Source organism: Gekko japonicus, unplaced genomic scaffold, assembly GCF_001447785.1.
Source record: "Gekko japonicus isolate JY-2015 unplaced genomic scaffold, Gekko_japonicus_V1.1 scaffold1416, whole genome shotgun sequence".
NCBI lineage: Eukaryota > Metazoa > Chordata > Lepidosauria > Squamata > Gekkonidae > Gekko > Gekko japonicus.
This window is the reverse complement of record NW_015175401.1, coordinates 221012-235815: the sequence shown is the minus strand read 5'-3', so window position 1 is coordinate 235815 and position 14804 is coordinate 221012. Positions and strand designations below refer to the sequence as shown.

General features: G+C 42.9%; 1 protein-coding gene across 1 annotated transcript in view; it reads right to left on the bottom strand.

Annotated features, from left to right (window-relative positions):
• The window catches only part of TNKS (tankyrase, TRF1-interacting ankyrin-related ADP-ribose polymerase), a 131070-nt gene that overhangs the window by 89772 nt on the left and 26494 nt on the right, over positions 1-14804 (bottom strand). Inside the window, exons 2-3 of the mRNA XM_015425698.1 lie at positions 14564-14802; positions 2233-2457 (exon numbers count right to left, since the gene is read on the bottom strand). Of these exons, the coding sequence (XP_015281184.1) occupies positions 2233-2457; positions 14564-14802 (464 nt within the window). The remainder of the gene's footprint in view (positions 1-2232; positions 2458-14563; positions 14803-14804) is intronic.

Below are 14804 nucleotides of genomic sequence, written 5' to 3'. Positions count from 1 at the left end.
CTCACCCACTCTTCCTCCCCAGGGAACAAGGAAGGGGAGGAGCCTCAGCCAATGGAGGGAAGAGAGGCTTAGCTCAGTAGCCGTGCTGTGTGATTGAGAGAGCCTGGCAAAGCAAGCTCTTGCTCTCCCCCCCTTCACAAAGGAGGGGGGGAGCCTCAACCAATGGAGGGAAGAGAGGCTTTGCTCTGTAGCTCCTGTGCAATTGAGAGAGCCTTCTGTGAGGCAGAAGGAAGCAGGAAAGAAGGAAAAGGAAACAGATGAGAGCCAGTTGCTCATGGGCCGGATCCGAGCCATCTGGGGACCAGATCCGGCTCGCATGTTTGACACTCCTGTACTACACTATTAGTCACACAACTTTAAGGGACAGAGTTCAGATGGTTACTTCTACATTTTTACATTCTACACACAATGCCATGGGAGAATGATGATGATGATGATGATGATGATGATAATGATGATACCACCAACAGCTCCCTTTTACTGAGGAGCCTTGCTCTGACGGAAGGAGGTTCCTCCCTTAGTAGCAGGGAATCAATGGACCCACTGCACAAGTTTTTGTTAAGGTTTTAAATAAGGTTGCTCAAGCAGAAACACTGACATGGGGAAAGGTGCAAGAAAGCCAGTGTTAGACATTAAATGTATAAGGGTCATATAAGAGCCGAGGTTGATAACATGGCTAAATGCCAAAGGTTACTTTGTTCTGGACTCCCAATGTGAATGTGACTCAGAACAGGATATCCAAAAGGCCTTACTTTTTACTGGCTACTAGGCCCTGGCTAGTATTTGGATGGGAGACCACCATGGAAGTCCATAAGCCAGCTGTGACTTGACCGAGGGGGGAAAAAGACTTTACAGTCTCATAAAATGAAATAAAAGCCTCCCCAAAAAACTCTTTAAAGTCACTGACATCTTCTCAAAATATTATTTTAATACAGAATAACCTTTTATACAGTTAGCTTAGGCCATTTGCACACAGGTTATCTGCTCCAGGTTCCGTGGTGCTGGGAAGCAGATAACTGCTGCTTCCCCATACCACCACAGTACATTCGTGCACCTCCTCTCAACATTTCCCTGCCTTTTCTCCAATCTTCTCCAAACATCCTTCATTGTGTAGTTTTGGGGGAATCACAGTAACGCTGTGCGGGCTGCCACGTGAGTGGGAAAGTTCGTCTTTTCCCCACTCGCGTGGCAGCTGTCCCCATGGCAACTGTTTCCTCCCCCCACCAACAGGGGGCTGTTTTTTAAAAAACCAATTCCACATCTTTATACAGTTATACAATAATGGTCAGCAACATTTTCCAGAGTATGAGCTTTCCTTAGCCAAAACTCACTTCTTCAGATGAGCTCTGCCCCATGAAAGCTTGTCCTCTGGAAAATGTTGGTTTCTACGGTGTTACTAGACTTGTATTTTGCTCAGTTATGGCAGACTAACAGAAGCAATCATCATAACAATGAATTTTACAGATTCCAGGATTTCACAGCTTTCATTTAAAGAAAAAAAAGGTAAGTCTCTAGCACCATCCATTGCAGCTATATAAGGGGAAAGATATATCCCTGCAACAGAAGGGGCTAAGAGACTTACTTAAAAAAAAAATGCTGGGAATCCACAAACCTGTCACACTTATTTTTATAACAATATAAAAATACTGAAAATGACCAGTGGCTCAGGGGAGTGAGGATGGCAGGGAAACCTGAGGGGAAACCTGCCATGTGCTGCTATGCTGTATCAGGAGCAACACCGGCAATAGTTAAGCCACACAAGCTTGTTGCCGTGCGGAAACCACCATAAAAGTCTCTCAAAAGGCAAATTGAATTCACTCATTGCTTGCTTCTGAAAAAGTACCGCTACATAGCTCAGGAAGCTGTTGAAATGGTTGCTTGAAAAAGAAAAAAACATGGCAGAATCTCATTCTCAAGAATACTGAGTAAGGTAACATTCACCTAATAACGGAATAATGAGGAGGAATAAAGGAGAAAACTCAGTTAAAACAATATTGGGGAGAAATACTGGGGAATTTTGGCATGGGGACAGCTGATATATACAAAAGGCTGGATTGTGTAATTAGGTGAGAATATATATAGACAAAACCAAAATCATTACTGAAACCAGCCTAACGTGCTTTTACTTTAATAGTATCAACACTGTTCTCACAAGGTAATTAGGCGTCTATAATTTACATTCAACTACTGAAAACCCATAAAGAGACAGCTTTAAAATAAAGACGCACTTACCGATACACACGTCTATCTTGCCTTTGATAGCAGCTTCGTGCAAAGGAGTGTAGTTCCAGTTGTCTCTGGCATTCGGATCGGCACCCTGACACAGCAGGAGGCTGACTACCTCTGCATGACCAAAGGAACAGGCGTTATGAAGAGGGATCAGCCCGCCATCGTCTCGAGCGTGGACATTGGCTCCTGTCTGCAGCAAGTGTTCCACTACATCTTTTCGTCCAAAACCTGGGGGGAAACCAAATGCAATACAAATAAATTAGACTAAGGCATGTATTATAATGTAGGAACTATACAAACATGTAGGGCATGAAAGCATTTGGAGAGGCCACACATTTCACACAAGTACAGCAAATTTTTAAAGTCTTTGTTACATTTTTCTGTTAGGCATATTGTAGCTAATTCAGCCCAATCTGAGCACACTTCCTCACACAAAATCATACCCAGAATTATAGTTTTCAATCATGTTCATAGATAAGCAGAGAGCATGAACACAGAATTTTTCAGCAGGAACATTCAACTTTATACCCTGTCATTCTCCCCAATAGGCACCTAAAGGGGCTTACATCATTCTTCTCTTCTCTTTATCTTCACAACAACCCTGTGAGGTAGGTTTGACTGTGTGTGACTGGCCCAAGGTCAGCCAGGAAGCTTCCATGGCAAAGTGGAGATTTGAATCTGAGTCTCCCAAAATCTAGTCTGACATTCTAGCCACTACAACACATGATCTCTAGTTTGGTGTAGTGGTTAAGTGCGTGGAGTCTAATCTGGGAGAACTGGGTTTGATTCCCCACTCCTCCACTTGCAGCTCCTGGATGACCTTGGGCAAGCCATAGTTCTGATAAGAGCTGTCCTTGAAAAAGAGCAGTTTCTGTCAGAGCTCTCTTAACCCCACCAACCTCACAGGGTGTCTGTTGTGGGGAGGGAAGGGAAAGAAGTTTGTAAACCGCTCTGAGACTCCTTTGGGTAGTGAAGGGCAGGGTATAAATCCAATATCTTCTCTCTTCTTCTTCTCTATTCTGCAATTCATTCTAACCTAATGGTAAGTGGATGAAGAAAGACTTGCCAGAATTTTGCAGCAGTTGACACTGGAGGAAGGAGATGTAAAAGCTAAGAAAAAGGGACCATCTAAGAAACTGGGGGGCCCAAGCCTTCTGTGTACCTGGTCTCGGCCTAGAGTTGCTGACAGCATTCTACTCATCATGGTCCTTTTAATACTGACAAGAACACAGCAGCCCACAGAATCGTTACTACTTGAATGTGAACTGATGCTTACAGCCAAGCCAACAATGACGTATGCGCTATAATGCTGACAGATGAATCTGCTCTATCTACGGAATGTGCTTGTCAGAGCCTTTACAGTGCTGGCACCATTCATGGAGGAAATGCACATTCATTTCCTTAGGGACTAAATATGACCTATGCCACACAGCCTCAGCCACTGGTACAAATTAGCATGGTCTTAAATTAGCACATTATCTTGAGTATTTTCTACAAACAGAAAATGAGACTAAATGTTTAAAAATGCCCCCCAAATGCAAATCTAGATACAAATTAAAACATGGACCTTGTGACACCCTTGAAATGTTCTAATCTTTCTTAATATTAAAATTCTAAAAAGCTCAAACTAACTCCTGCCCCCTCTGAGAAGACAGAGACACACATAGCTCCTCACGAGGATAAACTTCATGACTAAAATGGAAGAAAGAGGTATGAATGTTCAACCACTATTGCACCCGGATTTCTTCAATCAATTCAGCCACTATACTGTTACACCACATGTGTACTGTTGGGTATTCCAATACTGTATGCTGCTTTGAGCAACTAAGTCCCAGCACTCTGTAGGCAGGGATACAGCTGTTGCAGAGTATTCAGGAACTTGCCCCAGGCTACTGGGGAAGAGATGGGAAGACAAAAAAAAGAACAAGCTTTTCAAGAGACAATAATACAATAAAATGCTGTAATTTTCACTAGCAAACTGCCAAGGAAGCTAATTCAGAAGAGCAGGTCAGTGGTTTAGGGCTTGTCTCTTGCTTGGCTTCCATCTGTGACTTGTGTCTAAAGTAGAACAAAGGCTGTGGCTTAGAAAATTTAGTTTAGGGAACAGACCACAGCTCAATGGCATACAATCTTCTTGGCATGCATGAAGTCCCCAGTTCAACCCTTGACAGCTCTGATTAAAGGATCAAGAAACAGGGCTGCAACAGACCTTAGTCCAAGACTCTGACAATTAAAGTAGGCATAAGAGGTCCCACCATGTACTTATTCATATCCTTCCATCCACACATGAACCAAAACATAGTACAAGAGGGAGAGAAGGAAAATCCTGTCAATCTTACCTCAGGGTACCTAGCAACTTTAAACATTTTCCTCTGGCTCACTGCAGTTATCAGAGCCAAGAATGCAGAAAAACACTTAGCAGTAGAGCACCACAAGGTAAGGCAGAGGACAGGGCAAGGTTTTGCTCTCCCCCCCCCAAAAAAAAACCTGTCCATTAACTCTGTTTTCGGTTAAAGATTTAAAAAACTCACTCTACATCCCACTCCACATCCCACTTTACATGTGAACAAGAGGCCCTGTCAATTAAGTACACGTGGATCCTCCTTTCGCAGTCTGTGACAGTTACTGGAGCTACAACAAGGGGGGAAATGCATTCACTTGCCCAAATTTTGTTCTCTTAACATTGTTAGGTATCTTACATAAACATGTGCACATGCACACACTCTAGACACCCATAACACCTCTCCAAGGTCTCAATATGCTAAATAGCCAGCATGCAGAAATGAAAGTAGTCCTACAACAGCTCCAGCGGTAGTATCAGTGATGTAAAGACATAAAGGAACTGAGATCGGCAAGCGAAGCATGTATCCTAAGAGCATCCTGGAACACTTCTGTGGTGTTCTGATGTGTAACTATTTCTTGCGTGTTCTGCTTCTGTGATTTTATGTGGGGTTTTATATATACGTTGCTGTGGGTTAAAATGAAGACATCTAGAGTAACAGAGCCCAGGCTAGCCCTATGTCGTCAGATCTTGAAAGCTAAGCACAGTTGGCCCTCGTTAGAATTTGGATGGGAGACCACCAAGGAATACCAGGGTTGCTGAGCAAAGGCAGGCAACGGCAAGCCACTTCTGAACACCTCTTGTCTTGAAAGCCCTACAGGTTAACCATAAGTCAGTTGCATCTTGGGAGGGGGAGTAAACAACTGTTTTATTTAGAGGAAAGGATTCCCCTTTTCCCTCAGAGCCACATCTGCACACTGACCATTCTGTCATTTTACCAAATATAACTAAGCCATCCTGTTCCCTGGGTCCAACTGAGAATTCAAATGCAAAAGCCTTCGGTGGCAGCGAAATTCAGTAGGAAAAACTAGAGAAGGCAACGTACATCACCACAGAACACACTACAGAGAAGTGTCTTTATTGGTGTTACATATAAGGGGTCTCAGAAAAGAAGTAAAACCTTACACCTTCTGATTTGGAAAGATTTGAGGAAAGAAACAGCTGTTCCAGAAAGACATACAGTATTTACTCCAATGAAAAGCTAGGTTTTTCCCCTAGGTATGCCATCAAAAAAAGAGCCCATCTTCAATTCACATACAAGTTATAGCTATGACCAGTAACTGGGCAGAGTTGGGGAGTCAACATTCTTACATTTACACTCAAGTAAATCCAGTACTGCATCACACTACCAGGAAAGAGAAAACTTTGTATACTGAGGCACAAGCAAATCATGCCCAACTTTAGCTATTCTAATCCCAGAAAAATTTGGATCAAAACAGTCAGATGCAAGAAAAAATGCTGATAAACAAATGCAATACATATTGTCAAAAAGATTTACTTAAACTCAAGTATTAAAGCAAATTTTCAGATAAATGTATACAGCAATTAGAAACACCAGATGCATGATAAATGCAGGTGGTGGTGTCAGGACACTTCCAAGCCTTCCACAATGAGGCAAGTTGTTTACATCCTCTCTAATCTGGTTTCAGTCTCTGGTCATGGCACTGAAGCAGCCTTGGCCGCTTTGGCAGATGATTTGCGCTAGGAGATGGACAAAGGGAGTGCGACTCTGTTGATTCTTCTGGACCTCTCAGTGGCTTTTGATACCATTGATCATGGTACTTTTCTGGATTGCCTATCTGGACTGAGATTGGGAGGCACTGTTCTTCAGTGGTTCCGCTCCTACCTGGAAGGTAGGTTTCAAAAAAGAACTGGCCACTGTGGTACATGCCCCAGTTACATCCAGGTTTGATTACTGCAATGCGTTCTACATTGGGCTGCCCTTAAAAAGTGTTCAGAAGCTTCACTTGGCACAGAGTGCTGCGGCCAGGTTGTTCATTGGAGTCGGTTGCAGGGACCATATGACTCGTCTTGGCTCACCTACACTGGTTTCCAGTTTGTATCTGGGCACAGTTTAAGACATTGGTCTTGATCTTCAAAGCCCTATATGGTTTGGGACCAACATACCTAAGGACTGCCCAACACCTTATGAACCCGCCCGACACAGTCATCTTTGGAGTGCCCCCGCCTTTTGAGATTAGGCAGGTGACAACCCAGGAGAGGGCCTTTTTGATCGTTGCACAAAAGCTCTGGAACTCTCTCCTCAGGGAGACTGCGGGTTTTTTTAACAGTGTTAATGTTGTATATTTTATATACAATAAACAATGTTGTATATTTTATATTGTTTCCATCTAATGGATTTATAATGTAACTTCACTGTGTATCTTTTGTTAGCCACCTTGGTGGCCCTTGCAAGGGCAGAAAGGCAGGATATTAATTTCATAAATAAATTCTTTAAAATATGCAGAACACAATACCATGACAAATGTCTAGAATCAAGCTTAAAAATCACTTTAGTGCCTTAAGTCTTTTTTTTTTTTTAATAGAGTCTGTATGTCTGTCTGGCACCAAGAACTCAGCCACCCTGAGCCTGCTTTGCGGGGGAGGGCGGGGTACAAATCTGACAATAAATAAATAAACAAACTTCTACACGCAATAAATAATGAAAGTTTCATTTGAATTGAACTGTGAAAGCTTTGGAAACGGGGGGAGCAGAAGAGGAAGCTCAGACCAGTATGGTCTCTCAGGAGACTGGCTGGCGAAAGAGCAGCTTAGCGGTTGGCAGGCGGCCAGCAAAGGAGCCAGAGAGCTGAGTTTTGCAGCTGGCTGAAAAACAGCTGGGGAGATCTGAAGAGGCTGCATGCAATTTGCTTTTGGGGAACTGAAAGGCCGCTTTGAAGACCAGCACTGTCTGGAAGCCTGCCTGTTCTCCCATGAGCTGCTTGTACCATTTGTAAACAAACACAAACAAAACATCCCAGGGCTCTGATGCTCTCGCTTCACAGGGGAACTGGCCCTACAGAAAGGCTGCTCTTGAAACATCGACCACTGAGGAAAGCTACAGGCACAAAACATTACTTTGTGGTCACTAGTTCTCATAGGAGTCCTCCTGAACCTCAACATGCGTACACACAAATTTAGACGCTCTGAGCGCATCCTGAATGCTGGCAATCCCCCTGACAATTAATAGAAGTACAAAGACAGATCCATTTCTTTCTGGTCCATTCAGCCATCATTCCAGTTGGTGTTACCTGCACTTGTTACTGCCAAAATTCAACCTTCATGAGACTGACAAAAGACAGATATTTTATCCCAATAAGACCCCATCCGCAGCTTGAACAGCGGCACTAACTTCCTACCCATATTACAAATCCTTCACGTTATAAAACCAAACGTTATAAATGCCTATCCAGTTCCCTTTACTTCTGGGTTGACTAGCCCAAAGTAGATATCTATATAGTTATGAACCACCACCCCCAAAAATGTAATGTTAAATTTCCAGCACTGGATTTCTCTGTTGCTTGAGCTGTAGACTGTAGCACAACAACAAAAGAGAAATAGGGAAAAAAGGACTCGCACAAAAGCTGCTCAAACATGCTACAAAGTTGTACAGTTTTGTTATAAAGTTGCAGCTACTTAATAACTTCAGTTTTAAAAATCAATTAGTAAGAATCCACATCCAGCAAAGCACTTTACATAAAAAAGATACCTAGACCAATATACTGTACGCAGCAACATGAAACCCTCAATGCATGGTATCTGTAGAGCCCAATATGACGGATAAATGCTTAGAACAGGTACCCTCAACAACTGTATTCAGCCTGTGGGTGCTTTTGGAATTTTGAGAGGAAGCCATCACAACATGACTGCCATGGGGTGCTGGGACCAGCCACAATGCGTTAAGAGGTTGCAAGCCAAGCATCCTTCTACAACAGAGGTAGCTGCTTCCGAATGGGCAGTCCCCCTGCAAGCATAAAAGTGATACCTCCTTCTGAAGCATCTCCTGCTCCGGTGAAGTGGAGGAAAGCCAGGAGCGGCTCTTAAGCTTTGAAGATGGGAGTTCTTCGTCAAAGAAACAAATAAGTGCGAGGACACTGATCAGTTGGCAACCCCTAGCACTCACAGCCACCACGCTGGGGATCACTGAGTTAGGAACAAGCTTAAAACCAAATTCAAAACTTTAACACTAATTCTATCAGCTGACAAAATGGGTTGCAGGTTACTGAAGCTTATGCTAGAACAAAAACCTGTTACTTGTTAAAGCTGCCAAAAGTCTCTAGTTATTAAAACTATCTACTTTTACTGATCATTTTTTCAGTATTTGGGATACAAATATAGAATAAATCAAATAATCTCTTGGCTCAGATGGTGCTTCATATCCCAAAAATATACTCTACAAATCAAATTTCTGTAAATTACCAGCTCTTTCAATAAAAGGTTTCAGTGAAAAATGGTTCATTAACAAGAGCTTAAAGGCCTAACTATTTCTACCAGTATTCAGTTCCTGAAGCCATCCAATTCACTTGTTTCTTCAGCTTTTGGGTGTGTTCTGACACCCTAAACTAATCTGTTTGTAATAGGCAGGTAAACTGCCAAATCGGTACCCCCTCCCCAGTTAAGAATCCCATTTACGAGGAAGGTAACTAGCTCCAATGAGTCCAGGCATCTGCACTCCGACACCATAACTGGAGTTCAAGAGATTTCCACTTTCCCTGGTGTGATACGAGGAGATCGTGCAAGCCCATTATTCAAGGTTCATGCGCAGCACAAACTGATATTTGTTTGTGAGGCCTGAAGACAAGTTTATTGTTCAAAATTCCTCCCAAAACTGTAATAAAGGAAAGCATGTCCTGCTACTCCGCAAGGTTAATAGCAAAGATACATAATTAAATAGGTCTCAACATGGTAACCTGGAACACTTCTCAAAGGTACTCCACTCTCAAAGTTTCCATGTTAGTATGGCCCTTTATCTTTTTAAATAATTTCTGACTCAGTGGTGGGAAATGTTTTTGCAAAAATATAATCAAACAAATAAAGTAAGAAAGACCTGTCTTTCAACATAGTCCTTTCAACAATATAGCATTGCTTTTATTTGCTAATGACACCAAGAATACAAGACTCTACCTTCAGGTCAGTGTTTTCCTAAAACTTTACACTTTCGTGCAACTGTCCGCATCAACTTGTCTGCTCACAAACTCTTACCTACTAATTTCCTGCATATTACCTATGATTCTGATGGACATCACACAGAACACTCGTGGCTCATACAGGGAAGCTGGAGTGGACTCTTGGTCCTCATCTTCGTCCTTCACTGAGAAACCCGTAATAAGCCCCCAAGGTAATACTCCCATCTGTCCATATACTACTGGAGATCAAAGACTAAAACAAACATGAGGCTTGCCTCCATTTCCATATGCAACATTGCAACCTATGCAGTTCAGCCTCTCTTCCAAGAATGTCCAGAATTTCCAAATTAATCTGTTGCATTTGGTAAAGCAACATGTGGCTCTTTAGTGTTGGACTCACTTGCAGACTCTGGTCTCAAGACTCAGCAGATGTAAAATGGAATAGAGTAATGTAAATACTGTTTAGTGGGGGGGGGATGCAAACACCCTTTGGCCCAACACAAAAACAAAACCTGTACACCAACATCCCACATGCAGATGGACTGCAAGCCATCAGGAATATCATCCCACCATCAACCTGAGCCTGGACCACTCTACACAACAGGTACACTTTCTGGAAACCACTGTACAACTACATGATGACAGAGAAACACTACCTTATACCAGAAACCCACCAACTGATATTCATATCTACATGCCTCCAGCTACTACCCAAAGCATACCATTCTGTTGATCGTCTACAGCCAAGCTTTACGTTACAGTCATATCTGCTCCAATGCTCTGGATTGGGACTCTCACTTAAGGGATTTACAACAAGAATTTTTGGGACTACAGTACCCACCAAACGAGGCGAGGAAACAAATTAACAGGGTCAGACTAATACCCAGAAACATCCTACTCCAGGACAAAAAACAACAACAACAACAACAGAACACCACTGGTTGTCACCTATAGTTCCCAGCTCAAACCAGTCCAACATATCATCAGTGATCTACAGCCCATCCTAGAAAATGATGCCTCTCTCTCACAAGCCCTGGGTGAAAGACCTCTCCTTGCCTACAGACAGCCCCCCAACCTTAAACAACTTCTCACTAACCACCATGAACCATCTAATGGAGTCACAAACACAGGAACCAGACTCCACAATGGACCCAGATGCCAATTCTTCCTATATATCCACCCAAAAAATACGATTACAGGACCCAATGGCATCAACTACACAATCTCTGGCTTTACAGCTGATCATCCTCCAATGTGATATATGCTCTCATGTGCCAACAATGCCACTCTGCTCTGTACATAGGACAAACCAGCCAACCACTATGCAAGAGAATAAATGGACACAAATCTGACATTAAAAAATGGCAACATCCAGAAACCAGTAGGAGAACACTTCAATCAACCAGGACATTCCATCAAGGACTTAAAGGTCACCGTAGTTCAACAGAAACATTTCAAAACCAAAATCCAAGGGGAAGCTGCTGAATTGGAATTCATATGTAAATTTGACTCAGACTTGGCTTGAATAGAGACTTTGGATGGTTATCTCATTACCAGAAGTTAACTGCCTTTCAGGTACTCCATTCAGATTCATCAATAGATGGAAGGGGTCACACCCAGCCTGGATTGCCCATTCAACCTTTTTATTGACTTTTGCAACTGCTTTGCATTTACATGGCACTTTCTGCATCCTCGCCCCCCCTCCCCTTACCACCCATATGTCTCTGGACAGTTTCTTCATACCTTCCATGCATCTGAGGAAGAGAGCTGTATTTCTCAAAAGCTTATGCCACAAGTTTGTCAGTCTTAAAGGTGCTACTTGGCTTTTTACTATTTTGCAGCAACAGATTCACATGGCTAACTTCTGGATCTAAAACCTTGACAGGTAATCAGACCAAGTCATGCCTTAAAACTGCAAGCACCTTTTTGTCTTGAAAGCTGTAGGTCCTGAAATGTCTGTGGCAAGCATGTATGCTAAAATACTAAACAACATTCTGCAATAAGACAGCACACCTAGCATGCAGGCAAAGAGGCATGTAGACCAAAAATCCAAATGCACTGATGAAGGAATCTGTATCAACATTTAAGAAGTCATTTATCTGCTTCCCAGAAATGCCTCAGCTGCAGAAACCACACATACATTAGAACAAGCTTGAACTAGTAGTAGCAGATCTGAATTACTTCTAAAAGCTTCCATCCAAAAAAACCTCCTTTAATTAAAGATATAGGAAAAGTTGTGCCTGTCAATGTCCACCAAGCATGAATGCCTGAAACTCACCTGTGAAATAATTTTGAAGATTTTTTCCCCACCCCTTTACCTCAAGGAGGCAACAGAAAGTTTGCCTTGCATAATTAAGCTTTGTTTTGTTCTTCCATTGAAGAATGCTATTGGTTTTTGTTTTTAACAAACACAGAAGAGACTCTTCCTTCTCTAACAAGCCAGTAAGGCTAATCCACCACAGACAGCCCAATTCCTGCTATGAAGATCCAGACTCCTCTTCCATACACTTCAATTACACCATTGTTCAACATACCACTGTAACAAGCCTTAGCAAATTTTGAAAACATGCATTCACACCAAAACCTGGACCTCCACACACCACCAGATGAATGCCTCAAGCATCAGCTTTACACTGGAAATGTTACGCTCTTAATTGTACCATCCATGCACCAAGTAAAACAACCATGCAAGAAGGGTGAAGGGCATTTACTCACAGAGAGGTTAAAGTGTTTTTTATGCATCCACTTTCCATAATGCACTTGTAAACTCTAAAGCAGTCACAACATACGATCAATACATCTTCCATAATATTAATGTGCAATAAAAATAGCCCTTTTAGGAACTGATCTACCCTACAACAGCATACAGACTTTCTACTGATTTAAAGGGTATTATACATCTTCCATAATATTAATGTGCAATAAAAATAGCCCTTTTAGGAACTGATCTACCCTACAACAGCATACAGACTTTCTACTGATTTAAAGGGTATAGCTTCTACCAAAAATCTTGGGAGTTTTAACTTGGTAAGGAAACCATAGATATTTATTAGGCATACTCCCCAACCTTCAAATCACAACCTCCCATCCTCCAATAATGTTGATTAAATCAACATGTGGTGTTCTTTAGCAGTGTAACGTGAAAACACCCAAAAGACACCCATATGTACAAAGAATATTGTTTTAGAAGAATACAAAAAAAGAAGTTAGCTCTCTGCAGATTAGGGCCATTCCCTGATGGCAACCCCAAATTTGCTCCCAGAGCTACAGAACATTCACTTTTGGGAGTAGCCTACCCACTTTAGCAGCATATTACTGGAGAAACATTTTTATGACTTAGGAAAACTTAGAAATTGCATTTTCCCAGTCCTTAGTCAGGAATAAGCAACCTCCAGTGAGTTTGTTGTGCCAGTATTACACTGCTCAAACTCAGTATCACATTCTCCAAAGTGGCTACCTGCACAAGTAAGTGGATGACTATAGCAGGCTTTAGCTCACAAAAGTTTTCAAGACTCTTTGTTGATGGGGGGGGGGTGTCAGCACTCCAAATCAGCCTGTTCTCTAATGAGCAAAAAAAGAGAAAGATGGTACTCAAAAAATGGAGGGGCGGGGGAGAAACTAAAGGCGAAGCCAAGGCCACCTAAAATATACAAAAAACAAGAACGTAAAATAACCCCCCACCAGAATCTAGTGATATCAGATGGAAAAGCCATTGTGCAATATGAATCTAACACCAATGTATTAAGTTACTAGAACCGTTTGCAACAAGACAGATAATCCAAAATTAATATAATGGGGGAGTGTCCCCTAATGAGATCAGGACAATATACATGGTTTTCCTTATCCCTCTTTTATCTTAACATTAACCCTGTGAGATAGTTTAGTCTCAGTGGGCCAAGGCATCCTTAAAGTACGGGGGAAAGTTGTAAACAACCATATTAGTCCGCACAAAACAAAAGCCACAAACCAAATAACAAAATCCATATAAGACCTTTTCTTCGGTGGGTCTTCATAAAAGATATTACAGTATTTACTCAAGTGCAAGCCTAGGTTTTCCCAGCTATGCCATAAAAAGGGGGACCATATTAAATTCACATAGAGTGATGCCCAAAATAATACAAAAAATATTTTGTGCATTACACCGGGAAGGTCTAAGTGGGCAGCCATGTTGGTCTGAAGCAACAGAAGTTAGAGTCCAGTGGCATCTTTAAGACCAACGAAGTTTTTTTTTCAAGGGGAGGTCTAGTAGAAAAGAGCAAGAGTGCAGATGAGGAGATCATCTTCGATTCAGGACAATCTTCCTTTTTAAGTAAATTCGGACGTGTAGATTTTGGCCCAAGGTCACCCAGTAAATTTCACGCAAAATTAAGGATTCTAAAGGTCTAAGTGGGCAGCCATGTTGGTCTGAAGCAACAGAAGTTAGAGTCCAGTGGCATCTTTAAGACCAACGAAGTTTTTTTCAAGGCGAGGTCTAGTAGAAAAGAGCAAGAGTGCAGATGAGGAAATCATCTTCGATTCAGGACAATCTTCCCTTTGAAGTAAATTCGGACATGTAGATTTTGGTCCAAGGTCACCCAGTGAATTTCACGCAGAATTAAGGATTCTGAACCTGGGTCCCGTCCCACCCTTCAGCTCTCTAACCACTAGACCACATTCATCTCTCCTCCACGTTTGTCTCGTTCACACTCCGTCCTTCCAAGGGGACACGATTTTTAAGAGGGGTTAACGTGCGAAGCAGCTTTATCCGCGGCCCCCGCCCTTCCAGGAAGGGGCCACAAGGGACCCGCACGAACACACACACGCACACACCCCGGGGCTCTGCCCCGCTAAGACCACCCTCCCCCTCCGCCTCGCCCTCCGTTCTCACCGGCGGCGAAGTGCAGAGGAGTCGATTTCCGCCCGGCCATGTCTTTGGCGTTGACGTTGGTGGCGTCCACCAGGCGCCTAACCCGGGTCACGTCCCCATTGCGGCAGGCCTCGAGCAGCTCGCGGAAGGCCCCGCTGCCCACCGGCGGAGGGGGCGGCTGCAGCGGCGGAGGGGGCGGGTCGGGGCTGTCGGCGGCGGCCGGGCTGGAGGCCGCCGAAGACGACGACGACGAGCCGGAGCT